The sequence below is a fragment of the Calidris pugnax genome, unplaced genomic scaffold, assembly GCF_001431845.1.
Source record: "Calidris pugnax isolate Ruff unplaced genomic scaffold, ASM143184v1 scaffold281, whole genome shotgun sequence".
NCBI classification, from domain to species: domain Eukaryota; kingdom Metazoa; phylum Chordata; class Aves; order Charadriiformes; family Scolopacidae; genus Calidris; species Calidris pugnax.
In genome coordinates, this window is record NW_015091028.1 from 1,308,655 (window position 1) to 1,334,273 (window position 25,619).

The 25,619-nt window shown below is 49.4% G+C and overlaps 1 protein-coding gene across 1 annotated transcript; it reads left to right on the forward strand.

Moving 5' to 3' along the window:
- The first annotated feature begins 468 nt into the window (after positions 1 to 468).
- LOC106896245 (BTB/POZ domain-containing protein KCTD8-like) lies at positions 469 to 14,955 on the forward strand. Its single transcript, XM_014956062.1, has 3 exons — positions 469 to 526; positions 5,171 to 5,293; positions 13,364 to 14,955. Exons 2-3 carry the CDS (start codon positions 5,236 to 5,238, stop codon positions 13,867 to 13,869), a joined length of 564 nt encoding a protein of 187 aa, XP_014811548.1. The 5' UTR covers positions 469 to 526; positions 5,171 to 5,235; the 3' UTR covers positions 13,870 to 14,955.
- Positions 14,956 to 25,619: the final 10,664 nt, after the last annotated feature.

Sequence of the window (25,619 nt, forward strand, 5' to 3'; positions counted from 1 at the left end):
CCAGGGGAAGGGCTGCACTAGCCCGTTGCCTTGTCCCTGCAGCTACATGACCTCTTTGAAAAAAGTCTTCCCTTCTAAAAATTGCTGGTTTCTGCTGGTGCAAGGGCACCTCTTTAATTAACTGAAATAAGATGCATGTGAGCTGTGAACTTTTTCCCAGATTAAGAGGGCGTGTCAGCCTACTTTCTTCTTCAAAAAGGCATGGAATGCTCTGTAGGGGTGCAGCAGGGAGCTACCACAGACATTTCAGAAGAAGGCTGTGTGTCACGCACTGCAAAACCTGCCTGGGTTCATGGTGCACATCCAATGGGAAAATTCCTGGAAATAATTTTTCATGGGATAGGACTGCAGCGCTCTTTTTCTTTCCTTGTATCTCTCCCAAATGGGTATGCTCCTGTGAAGACAGATCACCAGGAAGCCATCGTGGTGGGACAGAAAGCCAGACCCACACCTTCTCCTTTGTTTCTAGGTCCTGTCGTGCGAGGCCAACTCTCCAGGCAGCTGTCCAGGCACTGCAGCCTTCCAGGTAAAAACACTGCCAGGGATGTCCTGGGGCAAGGCTGGGAGTGGGTGAGGGCACCGGTGAAGATGGGGGTGCAGGTCTGTCTGGACAAGGAGGTGTCTAGAGGATTTGAGAACTCACAGATCTGGGTCAAGAGATCTGTGTAAAGTAGGACTAGAATTTCTGGACGGAGGAGAAAGAGGCCATCTACCCCTTTCTTCTCACCCAGAAGCTGAGAGTTTCCTTGGATGAAGGACGTGTGGGTCCATGCTACATGTACAGGTATCTGTAAAGTCAGGCTGTGACCTTCCTGGGGAACCTTCTTGCTTTGGGGAATTTAAGCTCTTTGCTTTTCTTTACCAAATGCAAAATGCAACTATTCCCTTTGGTGCTGAGGAAAAAAAAAAAAAGTTGGTTTGGCATGAAGAAAGGATTCCAGTTTGCTCTTTCCCTCAATGTATTAAGAGTTGCAATGATTCCCACCTTTCCCTTTTGCCTTCCTGCTGCTGACACCCCCAGCTTGGCCAGAAAACCGAGCAGCCTCCCAGCCCTGCCTGGGATCTCCCCACGAGGCCGTTAGTTTGTGGAATTTCTGCTTGGCAAAAATATCTAGATAGGAAGCACGTGCTGCTGCTTCTTCATGGAAACCGCTGATGGGACCCCTTTCTGAGAGACACTGCTGGAAAATTCAGAGAAAAGCAGATTCCTGTGTAAGGAGCAGCTGGAGCCATTTTTGTGCAGCAGACTCTGCCAAGGAGCCATCACTGGAACAGCATGTTTATATGGATGGTCCTCCTGGAAACGATGACACCTTCCCGATCTTTCCTCACTGACTCCCACACCAGTGCTGCCTGGAGGCTCTTGAAGGCTCTTCCACTTTTCACATGGGGGATGTGGACAGAAATTAGTTGTTTTTTGTAAACTGGTGATCCCAAAGAAGAAGAAGCACTTGGGTGAGGCGCTGTCTTCTGTGAAAAAGGGGCAAACTATGGCTGGGTTTCAGCAGAAAACAGCCTGGTCAGACAAGCTGAGAAGCTCTCCCTAGAGACAGGAAGGAGCCTGGATAGGTGAGAACGTTGAGCCAAGATAACACTGTCCTTTCTGCCATCTCCTCATGGCTGAAATGGACTTTTCAGGTATTATGGCTGAAGCTGTGCCTTGATGAGGGAAAATAGCTCAGGGAAACAGCCGATTTGGCCCCAGAAGGGTAGGATATAAAGTTTTAGCTGAGGAGAGGGGGTGTCCTCTCAATCCTGGACAGGTCTTGGTGCCTGTTGACCTCTATTTCCCTGCCTGTGAGGTGAGGGAAACATTGACCACGCACTGTGGGAAGGACAGACCTGAGGTTTTTGGCACCAGAAGGCGTATGTGCCCCTGCTCTGGTGGCTTCATTCCTCACACGGTGTCAGCGAAACCAGGAGGCTTCTGGTTTATTTTTTAGAGTCGTTTGCCTCCTTGTGGGAAGAGATTGGCGAGCGACCAACAAAAATCCATATTTCTTTAATAACTTCCTCCTCATGAATCAGTCCTGCAGATGGACAAGCCAGGGTCTGGCTTTCCTCAAGCCCAGCTCTGCCTGATGGCAATGGAGAGTTCATTTCCTGACTTTCCTCCCCATCCCTTCTCCTCTCTCCTCTCCTCTCCTCTCTTTCCTCTCCTTTCTCCTCTCCTCTTCTCTCCTCCCTGCTCTTCTCCTCTCCTCTCCCATGTCGCTTTGTCCATCACCAAAGTAGGCTTTAACCCAGGACTGAGACCAAGAGCACCAGCCAGTTGCAATGAGTTCAGGAGGTAAAAGGCAGCAAAAGAATTATGATGACTTTAAAAACCATTTTGTGGTTTCAAGGCCAACACGTCCAATGAAGCCATCAACTGGACGTGATGTACAGCCTGCCTATACGTTGCACATATGGCACTGATTAAAGAGCAAGATGAGTTAATGGTGTTGGAGTCATTGCTGTGAACACGTGCAGTCCCTCCTGTGCCTGGAGCACTCTGCAGCACAGAAACTCCTAAGACACTGTGTTTGTGGTGTCTTTATGAGGCTGGATCTTTTTTTTCCTATCACGAGATCTGAGTTCAGTCCTGACTCTGCTTCTGCATCCCTATGTGACCGTGGGCATTGCAGAATCCTACAATTTAGAATGGTTAGAGTTGGAAGGGACCTTAAAGATCATCTCGTCCCAACCCCCCGCCATGGGCAGGGACACCCCCCATTAGACCAGGTTTGTGGACATTTGGTTCTCCCCCCATCAGTGGGTGAAATCCTGGATGCTGAAAATTGAGCAGTAATTTCTCCTCCAGGCCAAGGCAGTGGGGAATTCACCCCGTTGAGCTGGTCCCACGGGTGCTTTTGGTAGCTCTTGCTGGGAAGCTGTGGCAGGTCCCAGTGCATGCAGAGTACAGATGGAAATGGGAGAAATCCTGTAAATCAGGATGCGGAGAGCAGAGAAATCCCCTGAAGGACATGGAGAGGGACTCCAGAGACACGAAGTTGAGGGTTTGCCAGTTATCCTCCCTGCTGACTCCTTGCAAAAAAAAAAAAAAAAAATAATGCCAATGCTATTTGTGAAGAAGATGTGGGGTTTGCTAACTCACCTTTGGCTCCAGGCAATTAAGCAAAACTATTTGTACTGTGTCCTTCAACATCAATTGATCTGAGTGATTCGCAAACTTAATTAATTTAACCAAAGGGGAGAACAAGAGAGTGAAATATTAAGTAGAACTGGAAATAAAAGCTGGGATGAACAGGCCTCTATTGACATAGATTTAACCTTAAGTGTATCCTGAAAAATGGTCTGGTTTTGCTCAAATTTAGAAGGAAATCACACGTTCAAGCTGTTTACATCATGTCAAAATGCCTTTGGAATTTTTTTTTTTTATAAGTTGCACCACTGAAAAAGAAAGTTTAAAAGCTCAAGAAGTGGTGCTGGCACAGATTTTGCTTTCAGCCTCTTCCTTTGCAGAGAAGGATAAAGCTCTTTGTCTTTGTTCCAGCCTGGTCCAAATCCAGGCTTCCGATCCCAAAAAGTCCTTGCAAAAATGGAAACTCAAGCTATTGCCCAGATGTAATTTTAAACAAAACAGGAATTAATGCAGTTTTTCCAGCGGAGGATGTGGAGCAGAGCACAGACCCTTCGGGGGTGGAGGGACATTTAATTTTCCCTTGGTGAGGTGTCAGGAGGAGAAGGAGCCAGGAGATGGTGGTTCCTCCTCTGTGCCTCCTCACCCAGGCTGCTCCATCTCCCCTTGTAGAGCCTGAGGGATTGACCCAAAACCCCGGAGAACCAAAGAGAGGAGCTGGAGGAACCCCCCCCAACTTGTACCAAGCCTCTGCAAGGAAGAAACGCTCCCCCTCAGCTGGTTGGCAATGCTGCCGTTTCTCCTCCTCCTTCCAATCCTATTAGAATTAGAGAGGGATAGAGCTATAAGAGGAAAAGCCCATCTTTAGCAGCACTGCTGACAGCTTGCCTTTTAAATCGTTAATAAGCGCTGGCTTGCACAGCAGCTCTCCTCTGCTGCATGACAGCCTGTGGAAGGAGAAGCCCAGTGGCCTGGCCCCCGCTGAAGGTCTGCTGGACGCTGGGCAGATGTTTGGGAAGGGACCTGAGGAACCTCAGCCATTAAAATGCAGTGCTGGAGCCTCAGCCTGGCGGTTCTTCCTCCATCAAAAGCTCTTTCCTCCTCCACTCGTGTGCCAGGACCTCAATTCAAGACCATGTTTCCCACATGGAGGTGATGGGTGCTGGTCCCCGGGGTCGAGGACATCTGTAGCCGCAGGAGAGAAGGGGACAGAGGAGGTCATTCCCCCACGGCTGCTGGGTGCCTGAGTTCGGCCCCGTCCATCTCACCCAGCTCCCAGAAGGGTTCACAAAGGCCCCGTGGCGTTGGGTTTGGCTCAGGTTTCCTCCTCCACATCCCAATTTGGGACAGCAGACAGTCCCTCTGCTTAACTGGGTGCAAAAATAGCTACTCTGGGGCATTAATTACAAACTTTTATAGACGCTCTGACAGATGCTGACCACAAAGACTTTGCCAGAGTCTCTGCAGGAAGGTTATTGCTATGGGAAGTAGAAGACCATGTTTACAGCTTAGGGAAGAGTCAGGAATCCACTCTCTGGAAGCACGATTGATGACGGTGGCCATGGCCATGGAGCGTGCTGGGATGCTGCTGCCCTCTCCTGGATGCAGCATCTGGATGAGCGCTGGACGGTGGAGGTAGAGCATGGCCAGGTTGTCCTGCAGGGCAGGTCCCCGACCTCCTGGCTTCTGCCAACCACAAACCATAGAAAGCTGAGAGAGTTGGCATTGTTCATCCTGGAGAAGAGAAGGCTCCAGAAAAACCTTAGAGCCCCTTCCAGTCCCTAAAGGGCCTCCAGGAAAGCTGGGGAGGGACTCTTGATCAGGGAGGGGAACGATGGGACGAAGGCAAACCATTTTAAACCAAAAGAGGGGAGATTTAGATGAGATTTAGATTAAATATTAGGAAGAAATTATTTCCTGTGAGGGTGGTGAGACACTGGAACAGGTTGCCGAGCGAAGTTGTGGATGCCCCAGCCCTGGAGGGGTTCAAGGCCAGGTTGGATGGGGTTTTGAGCAACCTGGTCTGGTGGGAGGTGTCCTTGTGCATCACATGCCTTCTAAGACTTTCTTCTTCGGGTCTTTTTTTAGGTAGCTCCTGGCTTAGCCTGCCTATCCCCCAGCCTTCAGAAACGGAGCACAGCCCCAAAACACACATGTCTTCTTCTGAGCCCATCCTGGATCTCAAGACAGACATGGCAGAAGCATTTCCAGGTGAGAAACATGCCAGTCCCTGCAGTCACATCATGCAGAGCCATGCACTGGTCCTCTTGATGGACCTTAGCAACAGGCACTCAATCGGGTTGAGTGTTCCTGCCAGCCCCACGTCACAGCCTCTCCCTCTTCCTGCTGTAACCCATTCCTTCACCAAAATTGGTGGATTTTCTCCCAATTCTAGTTATGTCAGTGCCAAGCTGGGCTCAGACTTGGAGTCAAAGGCACGTTGGCTTGCACTCGGTTCAGGGAGGACCCCACAGACTGGAGAAGTGGCTGGTGAGGCAGATGGCACAGTAAGGGCTGTCACTTCTGGAGGAACTCATGGCCAGCCCCATGATTCTATGACAAATTCCTGCCAAGGAATAGGCAGGTCATACCCAAATCGATGGGCTCAACACGAAGTGCCCAGTGAAAGCTGCTTTTGCTTCACATGGTATTGGAACCCCTGCCCTGGGCCAGATGTTTTGCTGGTGTAAATCAGAATGGCTTGAGTTCCAGCAGCTGACAGCATCTGAGGGCCTGGCTCTGCACCGTCACCGGAATTTGACCTCTCGTGTCTGAATCCATCCTGCTTTGCCAGAAACAAAATGTGTTATAATTCCCGTCCCTGCCATAAAACTGGAGTCATTGCGCTCAAAAAGCATGATTAGATGAAGCAATCGTACTTCGGTCCAATAAAACTGCTGTCCATCACGTCCATAGCCACCACCCCTCAGCTTTTGGCTGTGCTTTTGGAGGCTTTTCACAGCTGCTCCAAAGCAGCTCCTCCAGCAGATTGCGTGCCTTATGCTCTTCTCAGAAATGGCTTTGCGAGGAGTTGGGACATCCCAGCATCAGGAGGAAAGCTCAACTTCTGCCTGCCAGCGGTGCAGAAGGCAGCAAGAGTTGGGAGACCCACAGAGGGGTTGGAATGTGATGTTTCTTCCCCTGCCCCTTCCCCAGGAGTGCTAGAACCGAGGCAGATGAGTGCAGATGCTAAACTAACCCGTGACATTATCACTTGGGGGAATATCCACTGCTTGTGAGGAAAGGAGAAAAAATATTTGGGCTACGCAGATCCACACTGAGTCTAAAACTGATAGCAGAGCTTGTACCCTTCCAGAAAAAAAACCCAAAAAGATGCGTTCAGGAAAGATAAATGATTTCCCAGGGATGGATGTGTATCGCAGCAACAAGCTGCGTGATGGAGCCAGTCCAAGAGCACACAGGGACGGCCGCAGGCTCCAGCCCTGGCACAGCTCGTGTGGGGTCAGCTCCTGCACCCCCAGGGAGGAGAGGAAACGAGGGGGAAGTTAGAGATTAAAACCATCACGGGATGAAGTCGGAACAGCAATTAGCCTGCTGAGGGATGTGGTGTCAGCGCGCGCTGAGGGGTTTAGAGAGTGGCGAGTGCTGATTTAGATCACGGCGGGGGTCTGGCCCTGAATTAACTGAAGAAACACATCCTTTGTGGTATTTGTTCCATCTCCAAACAGACCCCTGGTAGCTGTACAAGTCAGGTACCCCAAAAAGTGGCTTGAGTTAGACACCTGCCTGTCATTCATGTTAGACACACTGATTTAAATGCAAAAAAGGTCCTAATATCACCACTGACCAGCTTCCCTCCACCTTTGAGAGCTGGACCTTCCCTCCAGCCAGCCCTCAGAAACAAACCTGAAATCCCCAAGTCCTCAACCCACCTTGCCTTCTCCCGACAGCAAAGGACAACCTGAACAACAGAGAAAAATCTGGACTATTTCATTAAGCCTGCAAGGTTGGGTCTTTCAAGAGGCACACCTTGCGTTTAGGGGTTTTTTTCTGCTTCCTGCTGAGATGGTGCAACAGCAGGAATTGATTATAAAAATAGCAGCAAGGGAGAGTGAAGCGAGGTTTCCTGCCACCCCTGTGACGAGTTTTGGGCTCAAGCCACTCTCTGCACCTGCACAACACAGATAACCAGCCTAGCTGGTGCTTTCTGTTGAGCTTGGCACCTTCTGCCAAGGGATCCAGGCCTCCCTGGAGAGCCAGCTCACTGCTAATGGGCATTAGCATCGCTGTGTGGGTCTGGGTACCAGCCTGAGAGCAAAGCCCATTGGCACGACTACACGTGGAGCTCCCAGTGCCACCCGCCAGCTGGATTAACGCCATTAAACAGGCATTTTTACAATATGCAAAGTGAAAGCAGCGCCTCTGCTGATAAATATAGATATGCATTGCTCCACAGGACATAGAAAGGACCTTGGGCTTTAGCAGGGAAGTTTGAAACCAGCAGCTGGTCGCCTGCCCTGGTCCTGGCACCCCGGGTCCTGCCAGGGTTGCCATAGCAGTTAATCCATCCACAACAGACCCCAACGCTGCAGAATTAGCAACAGCCTTCGCTGGCACAACCGGTGTAACTGGGGCTTTTGGGGACGCAGAGGCTGCTGCTGCACCTCAATAGGGTCACAGGCATTTATTTATGCCCAGTCCTGTCTTTCTTTGGTAAAATAAGGGGGATTAGAGCCAATGAGGAGAGAAGACACCATTTTGGGGGCCCAGCTTGTACTTTTCAATGAGCAATTTAGGCAGAGGCAAGACCTGAGATTGATGAGGTTTAGGAGCTTGCATGGAGGCGGGTGCTTTGCATTGGGCATGGGTACATTGCAGACACCCCTGTGCATCCTGGTGAACATCCAGCCCGTCCTGATCACCACCAGCCATCTGTTAACTCAAGGCAGATACAGGCTGGGACTTCCCAGGAGAAGTTGCTTTTACACATAAAATCCCCAATTATTTCCATCCCCACCTCCCCTCTGGACGTGGTCCCCGCTCCCCATCACCAGCAGGCTCTCCAGGAAGAGTTCAGGAGAAATGTTTTGGACAAAGAGTAAATCTGTTTTCTGAACTAATTTTTAGGGCAAGCAAAACTTTGGTTGAAGCAAACTGTTTAGGTCCACGTGCACAAACTAAACAGCTTCCAGCTGTTCCACCTTCTAGCTCTTGTTTTGAAGCTTTTCTCCATCTTTGTGCCACAACACCCTAAGTTTAAGGGGCTAGAAAGGAGTTTAATAAGCTTGTAAAGGAATGGAGATGTTCCTGTTTGACCCCAAGCAATGTGTTGTTGCTGTTTTTTTTATTTAAAAACTGGAAAGGAAAGAGCTGTTGAATTAAAGCCATGGAATAGAAACCATCTGAGATGCACAAAGCTCTGTTCCTACCCAGGTGGAGCTTCCCCTGGGATGCCCAACTCTCTCCTTGGCTGCCTGGTACGGGCCCAGAGGACGCTCTGTTTGGGACAAAAAAAAGAAGAGAAAAATCTCTTTTTCTATTTTGGGGAAATCTGGGTATCTGCAGCAAATGGTGGGGGAAAAAAAGCGATCTTTGAGGCCACGGGAGTCTGAGCTGGAGATGCCCCATTTGGCTGGGGAAGAAGCCTAGGAATGAACCACGTGTCGGGACCATAGGACAAGCCCTTTCTGCTGGAAGCACTGGCAGAGGGAAGCAAACCCAACAGCGGGAGCCTGGGCCCGGGGCTCCTGGCACACGGCGAGCTCGTCTCCCCGTCAGGAGCTCTGGAAAAAATAAAATGCTCTCCAGAAAAGCAGCAAGGGGCCGGGACAGCGTGTGCCTCCCCCCGCCGAGCACCAGCTCACCGCGTGCAGGAGCCCGTTAATTGCACCCAGCAGGACTTCTATCAGCACCATGGGGTTGCGTCGGAAGTGTCACTTCTGCACTCTAATTGATGCTCTGAAGCAGACAAAAGCGTCACAGAGGAAGCAAAGTCTAAGAAACTTAAATAAAATTTAAAAAAAAAAAAAAAAAGAGACAAAAATCCTCACAGATCTTCTTTCCCAGTTCAGTAGCTGGGATGCGCTCAGAAGAAGAGTTGTGTGGTGACCTAGGATTGTCTTAGGAGAGATGACCCCATGTTGCCAGACACAAGCTGGCCCCACAGAGGCTCTCACCAGCAAAACACAGGTCTGTGGGGGAAGCTTAGCCCAAGGAAAAAAGAATTTATTTGTCCAAAGCTGCAGAGAACATCAATGACAAGGAAGTACCCTGGAAGACCTCGTCTGCCTCGAGTTCCAGGGTCTTCAGGGTGAGGTTTGGTCCCAATCAAACTCCAGCCAAAGTGATCCCCACACTCTTGGAATCATTAACACACGGAAAGAAAACACACAATGTCCTAATCACACACCCCCCAGCCTTTCAGTTGGGGTCAAAAATACTCTCACAGAGAGGGTTAAGCACAGATCCCTAGACCTAAGTATCTTGTACCAGCCCTGAGGTATCTACTGGTGGTAGAAGAGCAGCCCAGATGAAGATCCACCCCTTGACATCTGCCTGTTGATGAACCTGCAGATTCCAGCATGGAGCTGGCTTTCCTCAGAAAAGTTCTGCAAATCTGCATTGTTTTTGGCTCCCCTCCAGCCCCTTTGCTGTTTGGAAACATGTGTGCCTGCACAGGTGAACTGGTGGGCTGTGATGCTTGGCCAGGACACTTGGCCAGGAGGAAGCTCGTGTTTCAGCACCGTACGGGGAGAAAATAAATTTTAAAAAAAAAACCTGCTGAGGTCTGCATTTCTCAATGAGTGCACGATCACTGCTACAGATGTTCGCGTGAGAACCAGCCAGAACAGGCCAGGCAATAAAATGCCCTTGGTGAATGAGACAGAACAAAGGTAAGTAAATTGTTATGGGCAATTAATGAGTATTTCCAAAGACAGGTCATTAAGAGCCACTAGCTCCTTTATGCAACGTCCCTTGGCTACCTAGAGATGGCCTGAACTACCTCATCATGCCTAAATTAGCAGAATTACACTGCTGGTACCCACAAAACATCTGGACCAAGGTGTGCACTGACCTAGGGGGATGTGCACTGGAGATGCACCGCAGTGGCCTGAAGATCCCCTTCTCAGCAGTTTCAAAGCAAAGAAATAATGTCTTAGCAAACCTATGCTCTAGCACAGGGTTTTCCAGAGTGGATCCATGCCAGTGTGCTGCTCTACCCAAACTCAGCATCCCAGGCAGATGCAGTGGGAAGACAGGGAAAGCAGAGAGGTTGTCGTGGAGGTCACAGGTTTGTGGCCTGGCCAGACCTTGCAAAGGGAAGGGTCTGGCACGGAGAGTGAGCGGGAGCGGTGCCCAGGAGACCTGGGTTGTGTTCTCAGCCCAGTGACCTTAACAAGCCATTTCCCTTCTCTGTGCCTCAAATGGAAATAATGTGATGTAAAATGTGTTGAAAGCTTTAGGAAAAAAAAAAATGCTATACCAAAGCCAGCGACAGTCCTTGGATGGTCTTGGAGCTCGGATGCTGGAGAAGAACTGAAGAGATTTGAATTCAGTCTCCAGCTAAGCCATCGGCTCCTGGTGTGTATTTGGGTGCATCAGCTTATGCTCCCTGAGCCTCAGCTCCCCGTTCCACAAACACCGTTGTGAGGCTCACAGATAAGATGATTAAAGCAGTGTAAGAACTCGGAGGCTTTATTCCATCACTCAAAGAATTTGGGGCGCAGATACATCCTTGTAACTTCCTGGAGAGATTTGCCAAAGAAAATCCAGCCTTCAAGGTTTCTGCTCAGTGATGGATGACATTTCTGCTTTCCACCACTAGTAATTTCAGGGCTGGAGCTGTTCAAGTAAATGTCAAATGAAAAAAAAGGAGAGGAAGGAAGAGGGGAAAAGAAAAAAAACCAAACTCTGTCCTTACAAAAGGTTTTCAAGGAAAAAGAAAATCCACCTTGACATTTTCTGCTTCAATGGGGGGCAAAGTGTAGGATGTGGAATTTAAAATGTAAATACTTTATATCCTGCTTTATATCTTTGCTATCAGTTGTGACTTTAAAAAAAAAAAAAAAAAAAGGAAAAGGTAACAAACCAACCAAAACCAGCAGTTCAGGAATTTTGATGTTTTAGAGAAAAGTCTTTGCTTTGTTTTCAGAGCTCTTTGGTTTTGAGAAACAAGGCAGTGGCTTTCCAAGGGGGGTTTGGTGGGTCCACCCTGAAGCTGCTCTGGGGTCCTCCCTGTGTCAGCTCCCCCATGCAGACCTCCTGCAGGGGAACCTGCTCCTGGAGCCACCACCAATGGCATCCATCAACTCGGACACTGAAAAGTGCCTTAAGGGACAGGGAAAGGAGAAGAACAAACCAAGAGAGAAAAGGGATGGAGAAAACTCCCCCAGGAGAAACAAGAAGGGTCTCACCAGGAGAATATCTCATTTTCTTATAGTAGATCTGTATTTTTGACCAGGACTCAAAACTCCCTTTTGATTGCTTTCACCTGTTAATGGCAGAGATTGGAGCACATCTGGCCAGGGCAGATGTTGCAGCACTAATTGCAGTTCATCTCTGGGCAGGGCAATGCTTACCCACCGCCTAAAGGCTCCCTCGTATCAAGTCCTATACGGCAAACTACGACGGGGAGAGGGGAAAAGGGTGAGGATAATTCACACCCCGGTGGCAATTTCTTCCCGTAAATCCCCACATAACAGCATTTTCACAATCTGCTGTCGCTGCGACGGCCAGAGCATCTGTAATGCGAGGGTAGACCTCCAGCCCCAGCAGCCCATGGGTGGAGGCTGGGAACTGGGAGGTAGATGGGGGGTACTCCCAGTGAAAACCTGGAGAGCAGCAAACGGGAGGCACAGCTCAGGTCAAAGCTGTACCTTTGTCGGCAGGGTTTTCTTAAAGTGCTTTGAGAGGAAGCGATGAAAACCGCTGCCGGGTTGATACTGCTGCTGAGAAAAACAAATCTTGTTATTGCGAGGGGAAGAAGGTCTCCGTGCGTCTGATCTGAGCAAAAAAAAAAAAAAAAAAAAAAAAAAAAAACTGCAGACCTCACTACTAATACTAGTAGAAGGTGTCAGTTTGGCCAAAAAGGATTTTGTTTTTAAATTTTTCACGTTTATTGCTCCTTCTTTGGAATTCTCAATGTTTCTCTAAACAAAGAATCTTGTTTGAAAAAAAAAAAAAAAAAAAAAAAAAAAAAACAGCCGTGGAAATGAAAACAATGACAAGAAACACCCCTCCTCCCTGTCCCAAAGCTTTCAAAGAGCAGGAAGGCCCATGTTTCTGCCAAAGATATTTAGAAAAACAGGAACTTCAAGGGAAAAACAAAACAAAGCAAAGCAAAAACATACTTTCAAAACAAATCTCTGCTAAAACAGCAACGTTTTGAGAATGTCTCTGCCAGCTGTGGAGCAGGGTCTGGCCTTAGACAGGCACAGACCTGCAGCCACCATGTGCAAAGAGCCCACAGCCACTTGAGGACACATCTGGTGTCCCACCACCAAGGCTGTCACTTGCCCACGACACCTCCAGAGCCCCAGGAGCCCATCTCCAGTGTCTTCTACATCCTTGGGGTGTTTCCTCCTGGTAGTCACTGCTGAGATAGCACGAGAGGGGATGGCATGCCTTGGCTGGCATCGGGGATGAGGAAGGATGGGTGGGAAATGTCTGCTGGACTGAGTGAAGGCCCCTCTCACCTTCTCATCCAGGCTGGGCACAGGTGTCAGCAAACATTCCCCGAGGTCCAGCTGTAAATGCATGTGCTGCTCTTCGCCAATCTGAGGAGGGGAAGCCAGGAGGCCCTTCTGCTAAATGCTTTCTTAGCAGTTCCCATTAACTTCTCTCCCCAACTGATTTTCCTTGGCAGCTGGTAATTGGAACAGAGTGGCCATTTCCCATGCGGAGTCACTGCTTGTTTGCCACTGCTGTTAACAAACAGAAGTGTTTGCAAGCCCTGCCCAGGGTCTGCAGGAGGCTGAGCCATTTCTTCTGCCATTTCAGGACTCCTTGCATCTCGGTTTTCTGGTTGGGACCTTTCCTGCACTCGGCATCCCCAACCACCGCTGCAGACCAAACCACAGACCACAGGAAGCCCATAACCATTCGAGGAACACCCAAACCCACCCAGGGCTGGCCCCAGGGCTGAGCAAACACAAGACTTGGGGAAGGGCTCACCAATGTGGTGGCTTGACTTTGTTTACCCAACTGGGCAACCTGTGGGGTTCCAGATGTAGTTGCCCCATGCCCAACTGAGTCAAGCTACATGTCACCAGGGTCTGTGGGGGCTTCCACTCCTCACATTGCTCTGTTTTCCTTCCCCAGACCATGGTGACCCAGAAGAACCGAGGCAAAGCCATGAGATGAGGCAGGACCCAGCTGGCCCCAGCAATGGGGATGATCTTGGAATCTCCAGCACGAGCAGCCATGGCGAGCCCAGCCCAGCTCCAGCCATGGATGAGACCCTCCCGAGCAGAGAACCCCAGTCAGAGGTGAGGGATCCCAGCCCCGCCAACTCCTCGCCATGGCCAGAAGCTCCCGAGGAGTGTCCAGCCCGCCCCAACACCTTGGACTTGTCCAAGTCCCTGAAGAAGCTCGAGGAGGTGAAGCAGACGGGGCAGAGGCGGAACAGTGACCACACGGTGGTGAAGGAGAACGGGGTGGAGGCCAACCCCGTGGCGGCAGCACCGGCGGTGAGCGAGGAGAGACGGGCACTGGAGTCTGAGCTGGGGAAGTGCATTGAGGACTTCCGTAAGATCAAGATCCCTGTTGCTTTTCCCAACAAGAAGAGGCAGTGGCAGAGTGAGCTGCTAAAGAAATACCAGTTGTGAGAGGAGACCTCATCCCCCGTCCCCAGGGAGGATGTCCTCTGGTACGTTGAGTGTCTCCACTGATGTAGCAGGTGGCAGAGGCTGTCCACACTCCCAAAATGAGGAGTGTAGGTCTCTCTAAACCCATCCAGTGGTTAAAAGGGCTACAAGCCTGTACCTACGGCAGAGTGCTCCTTACTATGGCCATCAGGAGCGATGCATGATATCCTAAGTGGCATAAGGACAGGTGAAGGGGCACAGAAAAAGAAAGGAGGCGTTGTGAATGTTCAGGGCCAGAGCTACCATCCAGCAGAAGTCCACACGTTTCTGAGAATGAATTTTCCTGGCGTTTCAAATAGTAAAATATAGTTGGTGGTGTCAAAAATGAATTCCAGTCTCCTCATGCCTTTGGTACAGATGTTTGAACTTAGCTGTTCGAAACTGTACAAGTGGTTTAGACATTCAGTTTTTCTGAAATTAAGTTGTATATCTGACTCCTCTACGTTCTTGCCAAAACTTCTCCCTCTGTAATGTTTGCAACTGGATTCAGCAAAACCTTCTTTTCACGAGAGGTCATGATGTTTTGCAGAAATCTTCCTTTTCTTACACAAACACTTGAACACTGTCCAAACTTGCGTTTGGGCCTCCAGCCAGAAATGAGGCAGTGAGAGGGAGGGAGCTGCCCCAGAAAGCCATGGCCGAGATCGCCAACATCACCCCCGATGACCAAGGAGCCCCATCTTGTAAGGAGAATGGGAGCAGCTCAGACCTGTGACCATCTGGATGAGCGCCTGAGGGTCAGGACCAGAGGAGGAGGTGGGGAAGGTGATTTTGAGGTTGGGGCATGTTACAGACCACACCATCAGGGTGAGGAAGGACACAAAACCCTTGAACAACTTGGGAAAGGCTCTGAGTGACAAACCCTGCTCCTGTGGGAGACTTCAACCTTCCCAATGTCTGCTGGACAATGGGCCAGGATGCAAGTGATCCTAGAGATGTCTGGAAGGTTTTGTGGATGACTTCATGATAGAGGTGCTGGATGGGCCAACAGGGGGATGCACAGCTGGATAATGGAGAAGACCCAGTTGGGGCTGTGATAGCAGCTTTGGTCCCAGCAACCAGAAACAGTGGTTTTCAAGGTCCTGGGAGGAACGAGGAAGGTGAGGGCCCATGTCCCATGACACAGTCCCACCCCATTCTGCATCCCACCACCCTCAGCACCCACCTTGTCCCCCGGCAGGTCAGAGAATCCCATTGCTCTGCAGACAAGAAATTTCCTCACCCCCAATTCCTGGTTGTGGATCCTGGGGCGAGTCAGGGAAAACCCTGCATGTGGCAGAGAAACCTCCTGGTGCTCCGACTCTGATCTCCAAGCAGCTCCTCAGATGGCAAATAATCCTTTTTTTCACATTAAATGAAAACAAATTAAACAAAAAAAAAAACCCTGAGTGTTTGCTGTGGTTTTCAGCAGCAAGGAATTGCTTGGCCCCTGCGGGAGCGGAGGGGGCAGCTGGATCCACATTCTTCTTCCTTTTATATGCAGCCACATTAGGAAAGTGTTTACAGGAACGTGGAGAGACCAAGAAGCATGAGATAACACTGGGGCAGAGCTGGCAGCCAGCAAAAGGCTCCATAAAGGGGGACAACCATATCATCCCCTGCACACGACCTTCAGTTCCCAGGAGACAAACAGACACGGAGCTTGTAAGAGCCAAAGTGTCCCTGGACGGGGGCTGAGCCAAAGGCCATCAGATCTGGAGCCTGTCCACGGCTGTGCTGGAGGCACTTCAGTAGAAATAGCTGCAGAAGATGCTGTTGATGCTAAAACCAGCTTCCAAGCATCCCTGCAACTGGTCTGGCAATGGAAGGCAGCTCCAGCTCAGTCTATTGTCCCCAAGACTTGCGCCTTGAGGGTCGCAGCTTCTCCCACCCAAAGGCAGGCTGCAGCCAGGCTCTGCCACGTGCTTCGATCAGCCTCCAGCTACAAGATAGTGCCAGCCCTGCCCCAAATCCAGTTCCTCACTGGCAGGGTCAGACTGGATTTTGGGAAGGAAAGGCATTTTCACCCCTAATTAGTCACCGGCAGAGACCACTCATTGTCCTGGGTGTTGTGTAACCAGGGAGTCCGGGGCTTTCGAGATATATTTTATATAACCCACTCTATTTTTAACTTAATCTGCAATTAATTAGAAACTGGAGCTTACTGGAGCTGTAATTAGAGTTTACGTTTCCACACCACCTTCCCTCCCAAAGGTCTGGGGACACTGTGTGTTCCCCACCGTGTCCATCCCCTACACCTGCACCGGGATCAAAACAAGGATCACCTGCCAAGTTACATAAATGTGGAGGAGCTTCACTGGGGAAGGTTCCTTCACCTTCCTCCACCCAGGAGTTTCCTTGAGTCTTTGTCCTCCTGCATGGAACCACTGGAGAAGACAGGGCAGGGGATGTCCCTGATGTGCTATTTCTCAGCATCCTCAGCCCTTCCCTGGGAAAGCTGCTGCTCACGGACACACATTTGGAAAGGATCTGCCACAGTTTAACTCTGCTGTAGGAACAGAGGTGCCCACCAGCAACAGCCCTCTGTATTTTTCATATCGTGCTAGTTCTACCCAAAGCTAAGCTGAAATATGAGAAGGAATTAGGCAGGAAAAATTGTTTATACAGGAGCGCTGGGAAATAATGAAAATTCAATGTGTCTAAGGAGCCAGTGTAAAGTGTAAGGAATGGTAAATTATTAACAACATCATTAAATTCTTGGGCTAAACAATTAGATCCAGCAAGCAGTTCCTTCAGACAAGGCATCAGCAATCAGACTATGAAAGGCCAATTTGCATTCCAACCCTCTGTCCTTTAATTGTTTTGCAGTTCTCAGCTGGAAGTATGATTTTGGAACAAAAACGGCTGAGGGCTTTTTAGGGAAAACCTATTGCAAGCAGCCAGGGAAGAAGAACACTGCAGTCTTTGGCAATTTTCGCGTTGTATCTCATTGAATAACATTGAAGGGGTGTCCATCTGGGCGCTGGGCACTACAGCCTGGCTTTGGTCCTCTCTGTGTACCCAAGGATGGACCAAGGTGGGCACAAATAAATAAGGGAAGATGCCTTGACACGCTGGCTGCCCTGAGCTGTGGTCAGGGTCTTCACCACTCCATCGGTTACGTGCTGGAAAGGCAAAAGTGTGAGCCCCAAACCGACATTAGGAATGCTCCAGTGTGGACTTTGGGGTTCAGACTCACTGGTAAATAAAGAAATTAGCTGCCTACAGCAGCATCACCTTAAATACTATGTGTTGGAATTTATTTGTGCTTCTTTCCTAAGCTGCAGTAACTCCTTCTCTTGAGTCTGGTGGGATTTGGAATGAAAAGCGTATGATAATGAAGGCCACACAAATATCCTCGCAGAGATGTACTTTATGCATGTGGATGGTGGAGGAGGGACTGGAGCCTCCTGCATCATTGATGCCTCTACTCAGCTGCTGGCAGAGCCTCCCGGGGAAAGCACCAGTGCAGGAGGAAAACAGGAGCTTTGAAGCACACAGAGTCATAGAATCACAGAATGGTTCAGGTTGGAAGGGACCTTAAAGATCATCCTATTCCAACCCTCCCTGCCCTGGGCAGGGACACCTCCCACCAGACCAGGTTACTCAAAACCTTGTCCAGCCTGGTCTTGAACCCCTCCAGGGATGGGGCAGCCACAGCTTTGTCTGCTCTAAGAGGGGAGTGTGTTGAGTTCGTTGCCTTCACCATGGCTCTGGAAGAGGAAACCAAGAGGTCTTCAGTGCCTGGGGACTGTTGTCCCCCTCCTCCTAGAAATAACCTCATTGTCAAAGGATGAGATGAGAGCTGTGTTGGAAAGGATGGCTGGGCAAGGCAGGAAACCAAAAGTCATAGTGGGAGAGCTGGTTATCACCCACTTTGGATGGTCCTCTGCTCTCCAGCAGGACTCCCTGCCTTGGGCAGGGTGCTGTGCTTGCAGGGACCAGAGGGGTTCAAACCCTCCGAGTCCTGCCAGAGGTGCCTGAAATATTTATACCCATCACACACGGGGCGCATTCAACAGCACAGAGCGTTTCCAGCCAGCCAGGAACAGCTGGTGAAGTGACTCATTCCTGTTTATCCTTCAATATTTGTCCTTCTTTATTCAAAGCGGTGCTCTGTTCTGTTTGGTTCGGGGAATTTATTTTCATTTATCTCTATCTCCCAGGAAATTCATCTTTTTTTCTCTGCTCTCCTCCGAAGCCGATAGGACACAAGGCCCATTTTCTCCCAGATACTTCGGTCCTTGGCATCAGCAAGAACAATTTCAAGTTTACACGTGCCAAGAGCAGAGCCTGACTCAGCCTGAGCAGAGCCCCGGGCGCGGGGTCTGGAAATCAGGTCTTGTTTCTGCCGTTGACCTGCCGTGTGGTGCTGGGAACATCAAGTGCTCGGGTTTTTGTGCAGTTTTCCTCCTTTGCCAGCAGTTTGCACATCGTGTTTGCTGCCAGGGGAAAGTGTGTGAGGGGGGTGCCCAGGTGCTGCAAGGTCTTGCACCCCGTCTTGCCCACAGCTGTGACCCCTCTCCCCATCTCAGTGCTGGCTCAGGATGATCAGAGATGGCTGGGACCCCACGCTGTCTCCTGCCAAGGGAATAAACATCTCCGCTTCTCCTCTCTATTTATTTTCCACAAATGCCTCGGCTTTGCTCGAGCAGCAGGAAGCCATTAATTACCCAGTGACAGTGTTCCACAAGCATCCCTTAATTGAATGCCATTATCCCTTAATTAATTAAATACCAATTAATTACCAGGAACATTGCATGACACGTAACAAATGCCATCAGCTACTTGAGACAGAATAATTTAAAACCTGGTGAGCGTGGCCCAAATTATAATGATCGGGAATTGTCCAGCAAAGGAAACGATAACGATCCGGGTGTCGATTCCCTGGAGGCAGGTTGGGATGTGCCTTTGGGGGAAGCCCCCACCCCCTTCAGACTCACATCCCTCCAGGAAAGACTTGGGGGGGCTTTTGCTTTTCAAGCAGGTGGAACCACGGCCTCAGCTGGTTTCTCCTGGCACCACCTGTGGACTCAAAGCTGGTCCAAAATGTGCCAGGAGCTGGGCTCTCCTGCCAGTGATGCTGAGCCAAAGGAAATGAAATATTCTGTGCACACACAATGGTGAAATAAGCAGTTGCCTCACTTGGTTGTGTAGAATTTGTACTTAGTGGAATTTTCACATGCAGGAAAATGCAAGATTTTTCTTGCCAATCTGGAGCAAACAGCAATGTTATTTTTTTCCCCCGTGGAGGAGACACATTGGATTTCCAGCAGTGACCTTGTGGGATGGGTTTCTGCACACAGCAGCACTGGGGACAGCCCTCCCTGAGCGTGGGGACACAGGACACAGGGTGTAGGGCACGGGCTATTGCCATTGCCAGGGTTAAGCCACTAAGGTTACTCTCCCTGCTCCAAGCCACACAGGGCAGGAGCAGACCTGAACCTTGAGCTCTTCCACCCAGGGCAAGACACCCCCAACCACCACAGACTGGGTCCTCTGCTCCCTCCGTCAGCCCTGCTTTTATGGCTGCAGACGTGCCCTGTGCAAGGAAACCCACTTCTTTATTTCTTTCTTGGCCACACAGGGACGAAACCTCCCTGCTGCTGGAAGGCAAGCAGCCCCCGTGGCTTTCCCCCTGGGGAAACTGTAGATTTCCAGCCCCCTCCTCTGGCAACAGCAATGGGACAAAGCCTGGAAGAGGGGACACAAGAGGTCCCCGAGGTCTTGAAGCTCTTGGCCACCTTGGAAACGCAGCAAAGCCAGGCACGTGCCAGCTTCCCCCATCCCCACAGGTGGGATGCTCCTCCTGCACGGCCACGCAGGAGTTAAAGCTCTGAATCCTCTGCCAGCCAAGCGGAGATAATAGCCTTTCTCAGACGAGCGCTTAATGGCCGTAAGGGAGGATTGTAAATGGATTATATTTTTATTTTAAACTAGCAGTAAAGCCAGGAGCAGATCCAGAGAGGGGAAATGAAGGCACACACGTGGATGCAAGAGGCAGAAGACGGAATCACCAGCCTTCCAGAAGTACCCTCCCTGTATAAATATCTCCGTTTCTAAAGGTTCTGTTTCTAATCAGACACCTTTCATCCCACCTTCTAAGGGAAGGCTACCACTAAGTGCCTTCGCTCTTATCTCCAAAGGAGATCTTCGGTGCAGGGCTGCTTCTGAACTCACTCTGCCTCTGTCTTCAGGCATCAGAAAGCTCCTGCTGACGGCAGAAAAATCAACCCATTTCAATAAAATGCTGGGGATGGGACTCAGGAAGAGCTATTTCTTGTTTGCAGCATTTTATCCTCCTCAGACACCTCCTCACAGAGGCTTTTCCCAGGCATTAGCCCAAGGCAGAGGTGCCCTCCCAGGCTTGGGAAGGGAATTCAGCTGCACGAGCAACTTGTGTCCAGGTGACAGAGAGACTCCCAAGTGAGAATTAGGTTCGCTTTCACCCGGGAATGCTCTTCAGAAGATGTTGCAGTGAACCCCTTGGCTCTGCAAGAGCGATGCAGGGGTTTTTCAGGCTGTCTCAGAAATTTAGGCATGTCTTTCACCATTTTTCACAGGGGTCTTCCCAATAAGCCTCGTACACACCAAGGATGTAATAATTGTATGTATTGCACACAGACATGGGTGTAATGGAACGAGCTGCCAAACCCAGCCAGGGAACAGTGATGAGAGAACATGGTTACAAACTCCTGTATGAACCTTAAGTTCATGCCAGTAACTCCCCAGACCTTCTTCCTATCCCAAAGGTACCAAAAAAGCCACCATCGATGCTGTCCCCGGCGATGCTCTGAGCCACAGCCACAGCAGACATCTTTTAAGGGTGGAGTGGATGAAACAATTAGGACTTGGAAAACTTGAAATTTCATGGATTCACAGATCTGACAGGGTTGGAAGGGACCTCTAGAGATCATCCAGTCCAACCCCCCTGCCAAAGCAGGGTTGCCCAGAGCACATCACTCAGGTGCATCCAGGTGGGGCTTGAAGATCTCCAGAGGAGGGGACTCCACACCCTCCCTGGGCAGCCTGTCCCAGGGCTCTGCCACCCTCACCCCAAACAAGTTCTTCCTCATTTTTGAGTGGAACTTCCCATGTTCCAGCTTGTGCCCGTTGCCCCTTGTCCTATTGCTGGAAACCACTGAAAAGAGTCTTCTTTTCGTTTCAAAAAATGGAGTATCTGATCAAAATAGTTGACTGTGCAGGCAGCAGGGAGAAAAGAATCCTGCTCTGGTTTAACACATACCATGATTTAATTGATATAATGATCCTAATGTTCTACTAAAGGAACGCTGCAGCCTGAGTTATCTCAGATAGATAAACTCATTTTTAACTCTTCTGCAATTAATATGATCTATGCCTATTTTCCAAGCACTGGGAGATTAAAATCAGGATCAATGAATTTTCCAGAAACTAAAATCTGTCAGGGAAGAGTGTTGCATTAGAAGGAAAAGCCCAGATTTGACCCACCAGTGGGTGACATGGGCTGCAGAGGGGCTGCTGAAGCTGCAGCAGGGGGTTTTTGAGAGGAGGACTGCAAGGCAGAAGAGCTTGGTGAGGATCCTGGAGGAGGTGGGAGAGGAGCAGAAGTGTCTTTCACTCACCGTGTGTGAAGTTCCCTGTGGTTTTGCTGCCACCACGGGCACCTTGCAGGCAGGAGGGGAAGCCCCAGCAGGAACGGGGGCTGCAGGCAGCCTGCCTTCAGGAGTGAGGGATGGGTCTCATAAGTGGAGAGGAAAGAGAGAGATCATCTTCGGCTTGGAAGAGACTAAATCACTTAGTTCCTATTATATTAACACCCAGAAAACCCGATGGGACTCTGCCTACATGAGGAAAACTTATTACAGCCTATAACCAACCCCCATTAGTTACAGGCAGCGCCAGGCCAAACACTGCAGGGAAATTAAGCTGTTTGTTTAGTGCTTTTTCCATGCTCTCTTATTAGAGTGATCTCCCGGGACTCGCCTCACCAGGCCAAGGCCAATGCTTTTATCTATTTCTACGGAGGGTTTTATTCTCATCTCTTATTCTTGTGGTTCCACCCTCTCGCCGCTTCCCCATCATTTCCCCACCGGAGCGTGATGTGCTGGTGAGATGTGGAGGCACTGCTGGTCCTCAGCCTTGGAGCCTCATCCCGAATATTTCCCTGAGGATGTGGCTTGTGGCAGGTCCTCAGGAGTCCCCTTCCTCCCTCTGTGGGCAAAAGACCTGCAGAGCAGAGCAGGCTTGGCCACAGACCCCGCAGGCAGTGGACGCATCGCTGAGGACCAACGAAGGTCCCAGCTCCTAGTTAAGTCTCATTATTTTACTAGCTAATGCTATGTAATTTTGCAGCATTTATATATTTCCCACAGGAAAAAAAAAAAAAAAAAAAAATGTTTTCAGGAGGGGACTGATAAAATCTAGAAACGACCATTCAAGAAGTGTTGCTGGATCTGCATTTGCGAAGGATTTGGAAGATTTGGGAAGAAATAGATCACAGAGACTTCCAAATGTTGAAGTGTTAACCTGCTTCAAAAACTCTTTTTTGAGGAAAAAAAAAAAAAAAAAAAAAAAAGAAAAGCATAAATTACAATGAGGAGGGTGCAGTGGGACCCACTTGCCATTTAAAATGCAGGAACTGTAGCTGCTGCGTAATTTAATAAAACTTGCTCAGTAGATGAGAAAGCATTTCTTGAGCAGCGACTCGGTCCTCAGAAAAACTTGCCAAGAAGTTTTCAGCGGAAGGGTTTTCCACTGGAGAGGCAGGAAGGCACGGAAAATTAAAACATCTTGCAGAAATCCACTGAGAGACATGAAAAAATCAAAGCAAGTCTCTGGATCGCTGGTGCCAAATACAGCTTCCAACATGTAAAATCAAATAATTCTGGTTTGACCTTATTGTTTCATTTCATTTACTTGAAGTTTTAGCTTGCAGTGAATCATGAAGTTTAATATGTATTGGCGAGGAATTAGCATACATATAGCTTAATGCAACATTAATAGGTGGGTACAGTAATACATAACACAGCTGGTTTGCAGGTTTTATGGAGCTTCACCCTTCCTGGAGTGAAGCATTTTTACCTTACTGAAACAAAGCTGTTTGTGTTGTCAAAAGGAAGAAATTTGGGAGTTTTGAGCTGATCAGCACATCCGCTACCCTCTTTTAGTCTGATGAGAAAACTGTCTTGCTGTTGATGTCTTCGTTGCTATTTGGTGTCTCACATTGGAGATGCTTTAGAAAAGCTGGTGTGTGGGTGGTGCTGATCACTTGTGTTCAATACTGGCCACCAAGGGGACCTCAAACACATTCCAGACACTCCTGGTTTCACCCTGCAGGTCACTTTGGTGCCAAGAAGCAGGGCACCACGTGGAGCTTCGTGGATAAGCAGGTTTGGTGCTGGATGAGCTCCTGTCCCAGCCCAGCTGATGAGCTTCTCCAACAGCTGGAAAACACTCCCATCCCTCTGCTAGCATGTCCTCTGGCTTTCTCCAAAGGACTTGATGTCTCCTTTGTTCCTCTGGTGGATTTTCTGAGCTTCCCAGGTACCTTAATGCCAGCAGCACTGTGAGATGTGCAGAGCAAAACAGGAGGAATATGAAGATACCTCTGGGGTCACTGAGTGGATTTCCCAGGCAGGGGATTACTGCAGTCAGATGGATCTGGGGTTTTATCTTCCCTGCACGTTTTCTGCCTTGGCACTCCTCGTTCTGTATTTTCAGGTGCCATTCTTCGAGTGCGCTACCAAGCACAAGAGATGCGGAAAGAAAAGAGGCTGAGATGCACAGATTGGCCATCAATCTCATGAGTGAGGAGAACATCTGCTCAGCCCAGGACTCTGGGCATCCTGACATGAGCTGGTGGCGGCTCTTGATTTACTGAAGCAGCCGTGGCCAGCTGAAGCACTGGAGATACCAACAGACCCATGAAATCAGCTCTGCTGGCCACCAGCACCTCAGATTCAAGAGATGCTTTATGGACTCACCTCCCAGCAGCCAGCCAAGGTGCAGCTGTCCAGAAGAGGGATGGCTAAAAGAAATTAAGCAGATGGTGGGAAAAACTCTGCAGAATCCAAACCTGCATCAGCAGAGATAGATTTGGTGATCTGGAATGGCTCTTCCACATCTGCCTGCTGGCCCTCATGCCAGGTCTCGAGCCAGGACAGGATGTGCTGGGAGGGAAGAAGGTCACGAACCACATGTACATCAACTTCATGTTTGCTGAAAACAAATTTATTTTTCTTACAAGTAAATATTGGCCGTAGCTTCACCTCAATCAATATTTACTCTGTGGGTCAGTAGATCATGATAATCACTTCAATCAAGGGCAGTGTCGTTCCACTTCTGTTTCTATTTATACTTCCCTCTTTTTTCTTGGGGGAAAAGTTCCTAGACCCACTGTGTTGTATGGTGGTGAGTTAACAGATACTCATAATCTTCCTGAAATGCCTTAAAAGGACACTCTCAAATACTAATATCCATATTTTATAACAATGCAGGATATACACATATATTCTCTTGATATTTTTTTTTAAGAGATGATAATTTCTTTAGAAATTCCTTGCCTAGAACATTTTGTTTCAAGTCCACAGCTTGCTGGACAGTGAGGGACGATGCTAGTTTCCAAAGATGAATGACTTTCAAAAAGCACTGAAGAGAGAGTAATTTAGACTTATACAAAGTGTTTGCTTTTAGCCATTTAAAGTGATAGTAGACTTTATCGTAACTATCAATTTATTAAGAATGGCAGGATTTATTCTTGTTTTCAACCACTTGGGCACAAGCCTGGGGTCACTCCTTTGCAAAAAAAAAAAAGAAAAATCTCTTAACCTCTTTGGAAAATGCTGAAACAGAGAATCTCTGTCCTGAACAAAGGCTGTGCTAAGAGAAACCCCAAGTTTCTCTGCCAGGGAGAGCTGGGAGCCAAGAGCCCTGGGTCTGCTTTCAGCTTTTCTGGCGGGAAGATGCGATGGCAAAGGGACAGAGCAGATGGTGGAAGCAAGAAAAAAAAAGGGGAACCCCACGGAGAAACCTTTGGGCAGATGGGAAAAAGACACAGAGGGGATTTTGTAGAAGAGAGGTGGGCTTTTTTTCTGCAGAAATGACCCAGACAGAGAAAAAGGGAATCAGGGTGGGGACAAACCTGATCTTCAGGAGGACTGATGTGGATGGTCTTGGTGGATGCAGTCACAGACTCCCACTGATGGCAAACAGGCACCGGGGGGAGCAGAGCTGGGCAGGAGGGTTTCCTGGAGAGGATGGGTCACTGATCAGGGGGGTCTGGAGGCATGGGACAGCCATGGGGCAGTCTGGACCATACTATCATCCATGCACGGCAGCAGAGCCCAGTGGACAGCAAGAATTTGGGCTGAAACAGCCAAGTCTCCCACCACCAAGGGGTCTTGGGCAAAGCCATAGAGTGGGAAGGACACAATGCTCAGCACCTTTGTTAGGGCCAGGACATAAAACACCGATGTAGCACCCCAGGGTGCAGCAGCAGCAGGGCCATGGTGGGGCCAGCATCTCGAGATGTCTGGGAGCAAGGGACCTGCTGCTCCTCACGTAGGTGACCAGAGGAAAGGCTCGTGCACTCCCCTGGGACTCCTTCAGCTCAGCATTTCAGATGGGATTTAACTCTTAAGTGCATGGAAGGGAGGGAGCAAATCCCCGGCGATGCTCAGCACAAAATGGTACACACGGAGCCAGCAGCCCCACGCAACGCGAGCAAAACTGATGAGGAGAAGCATTAAATA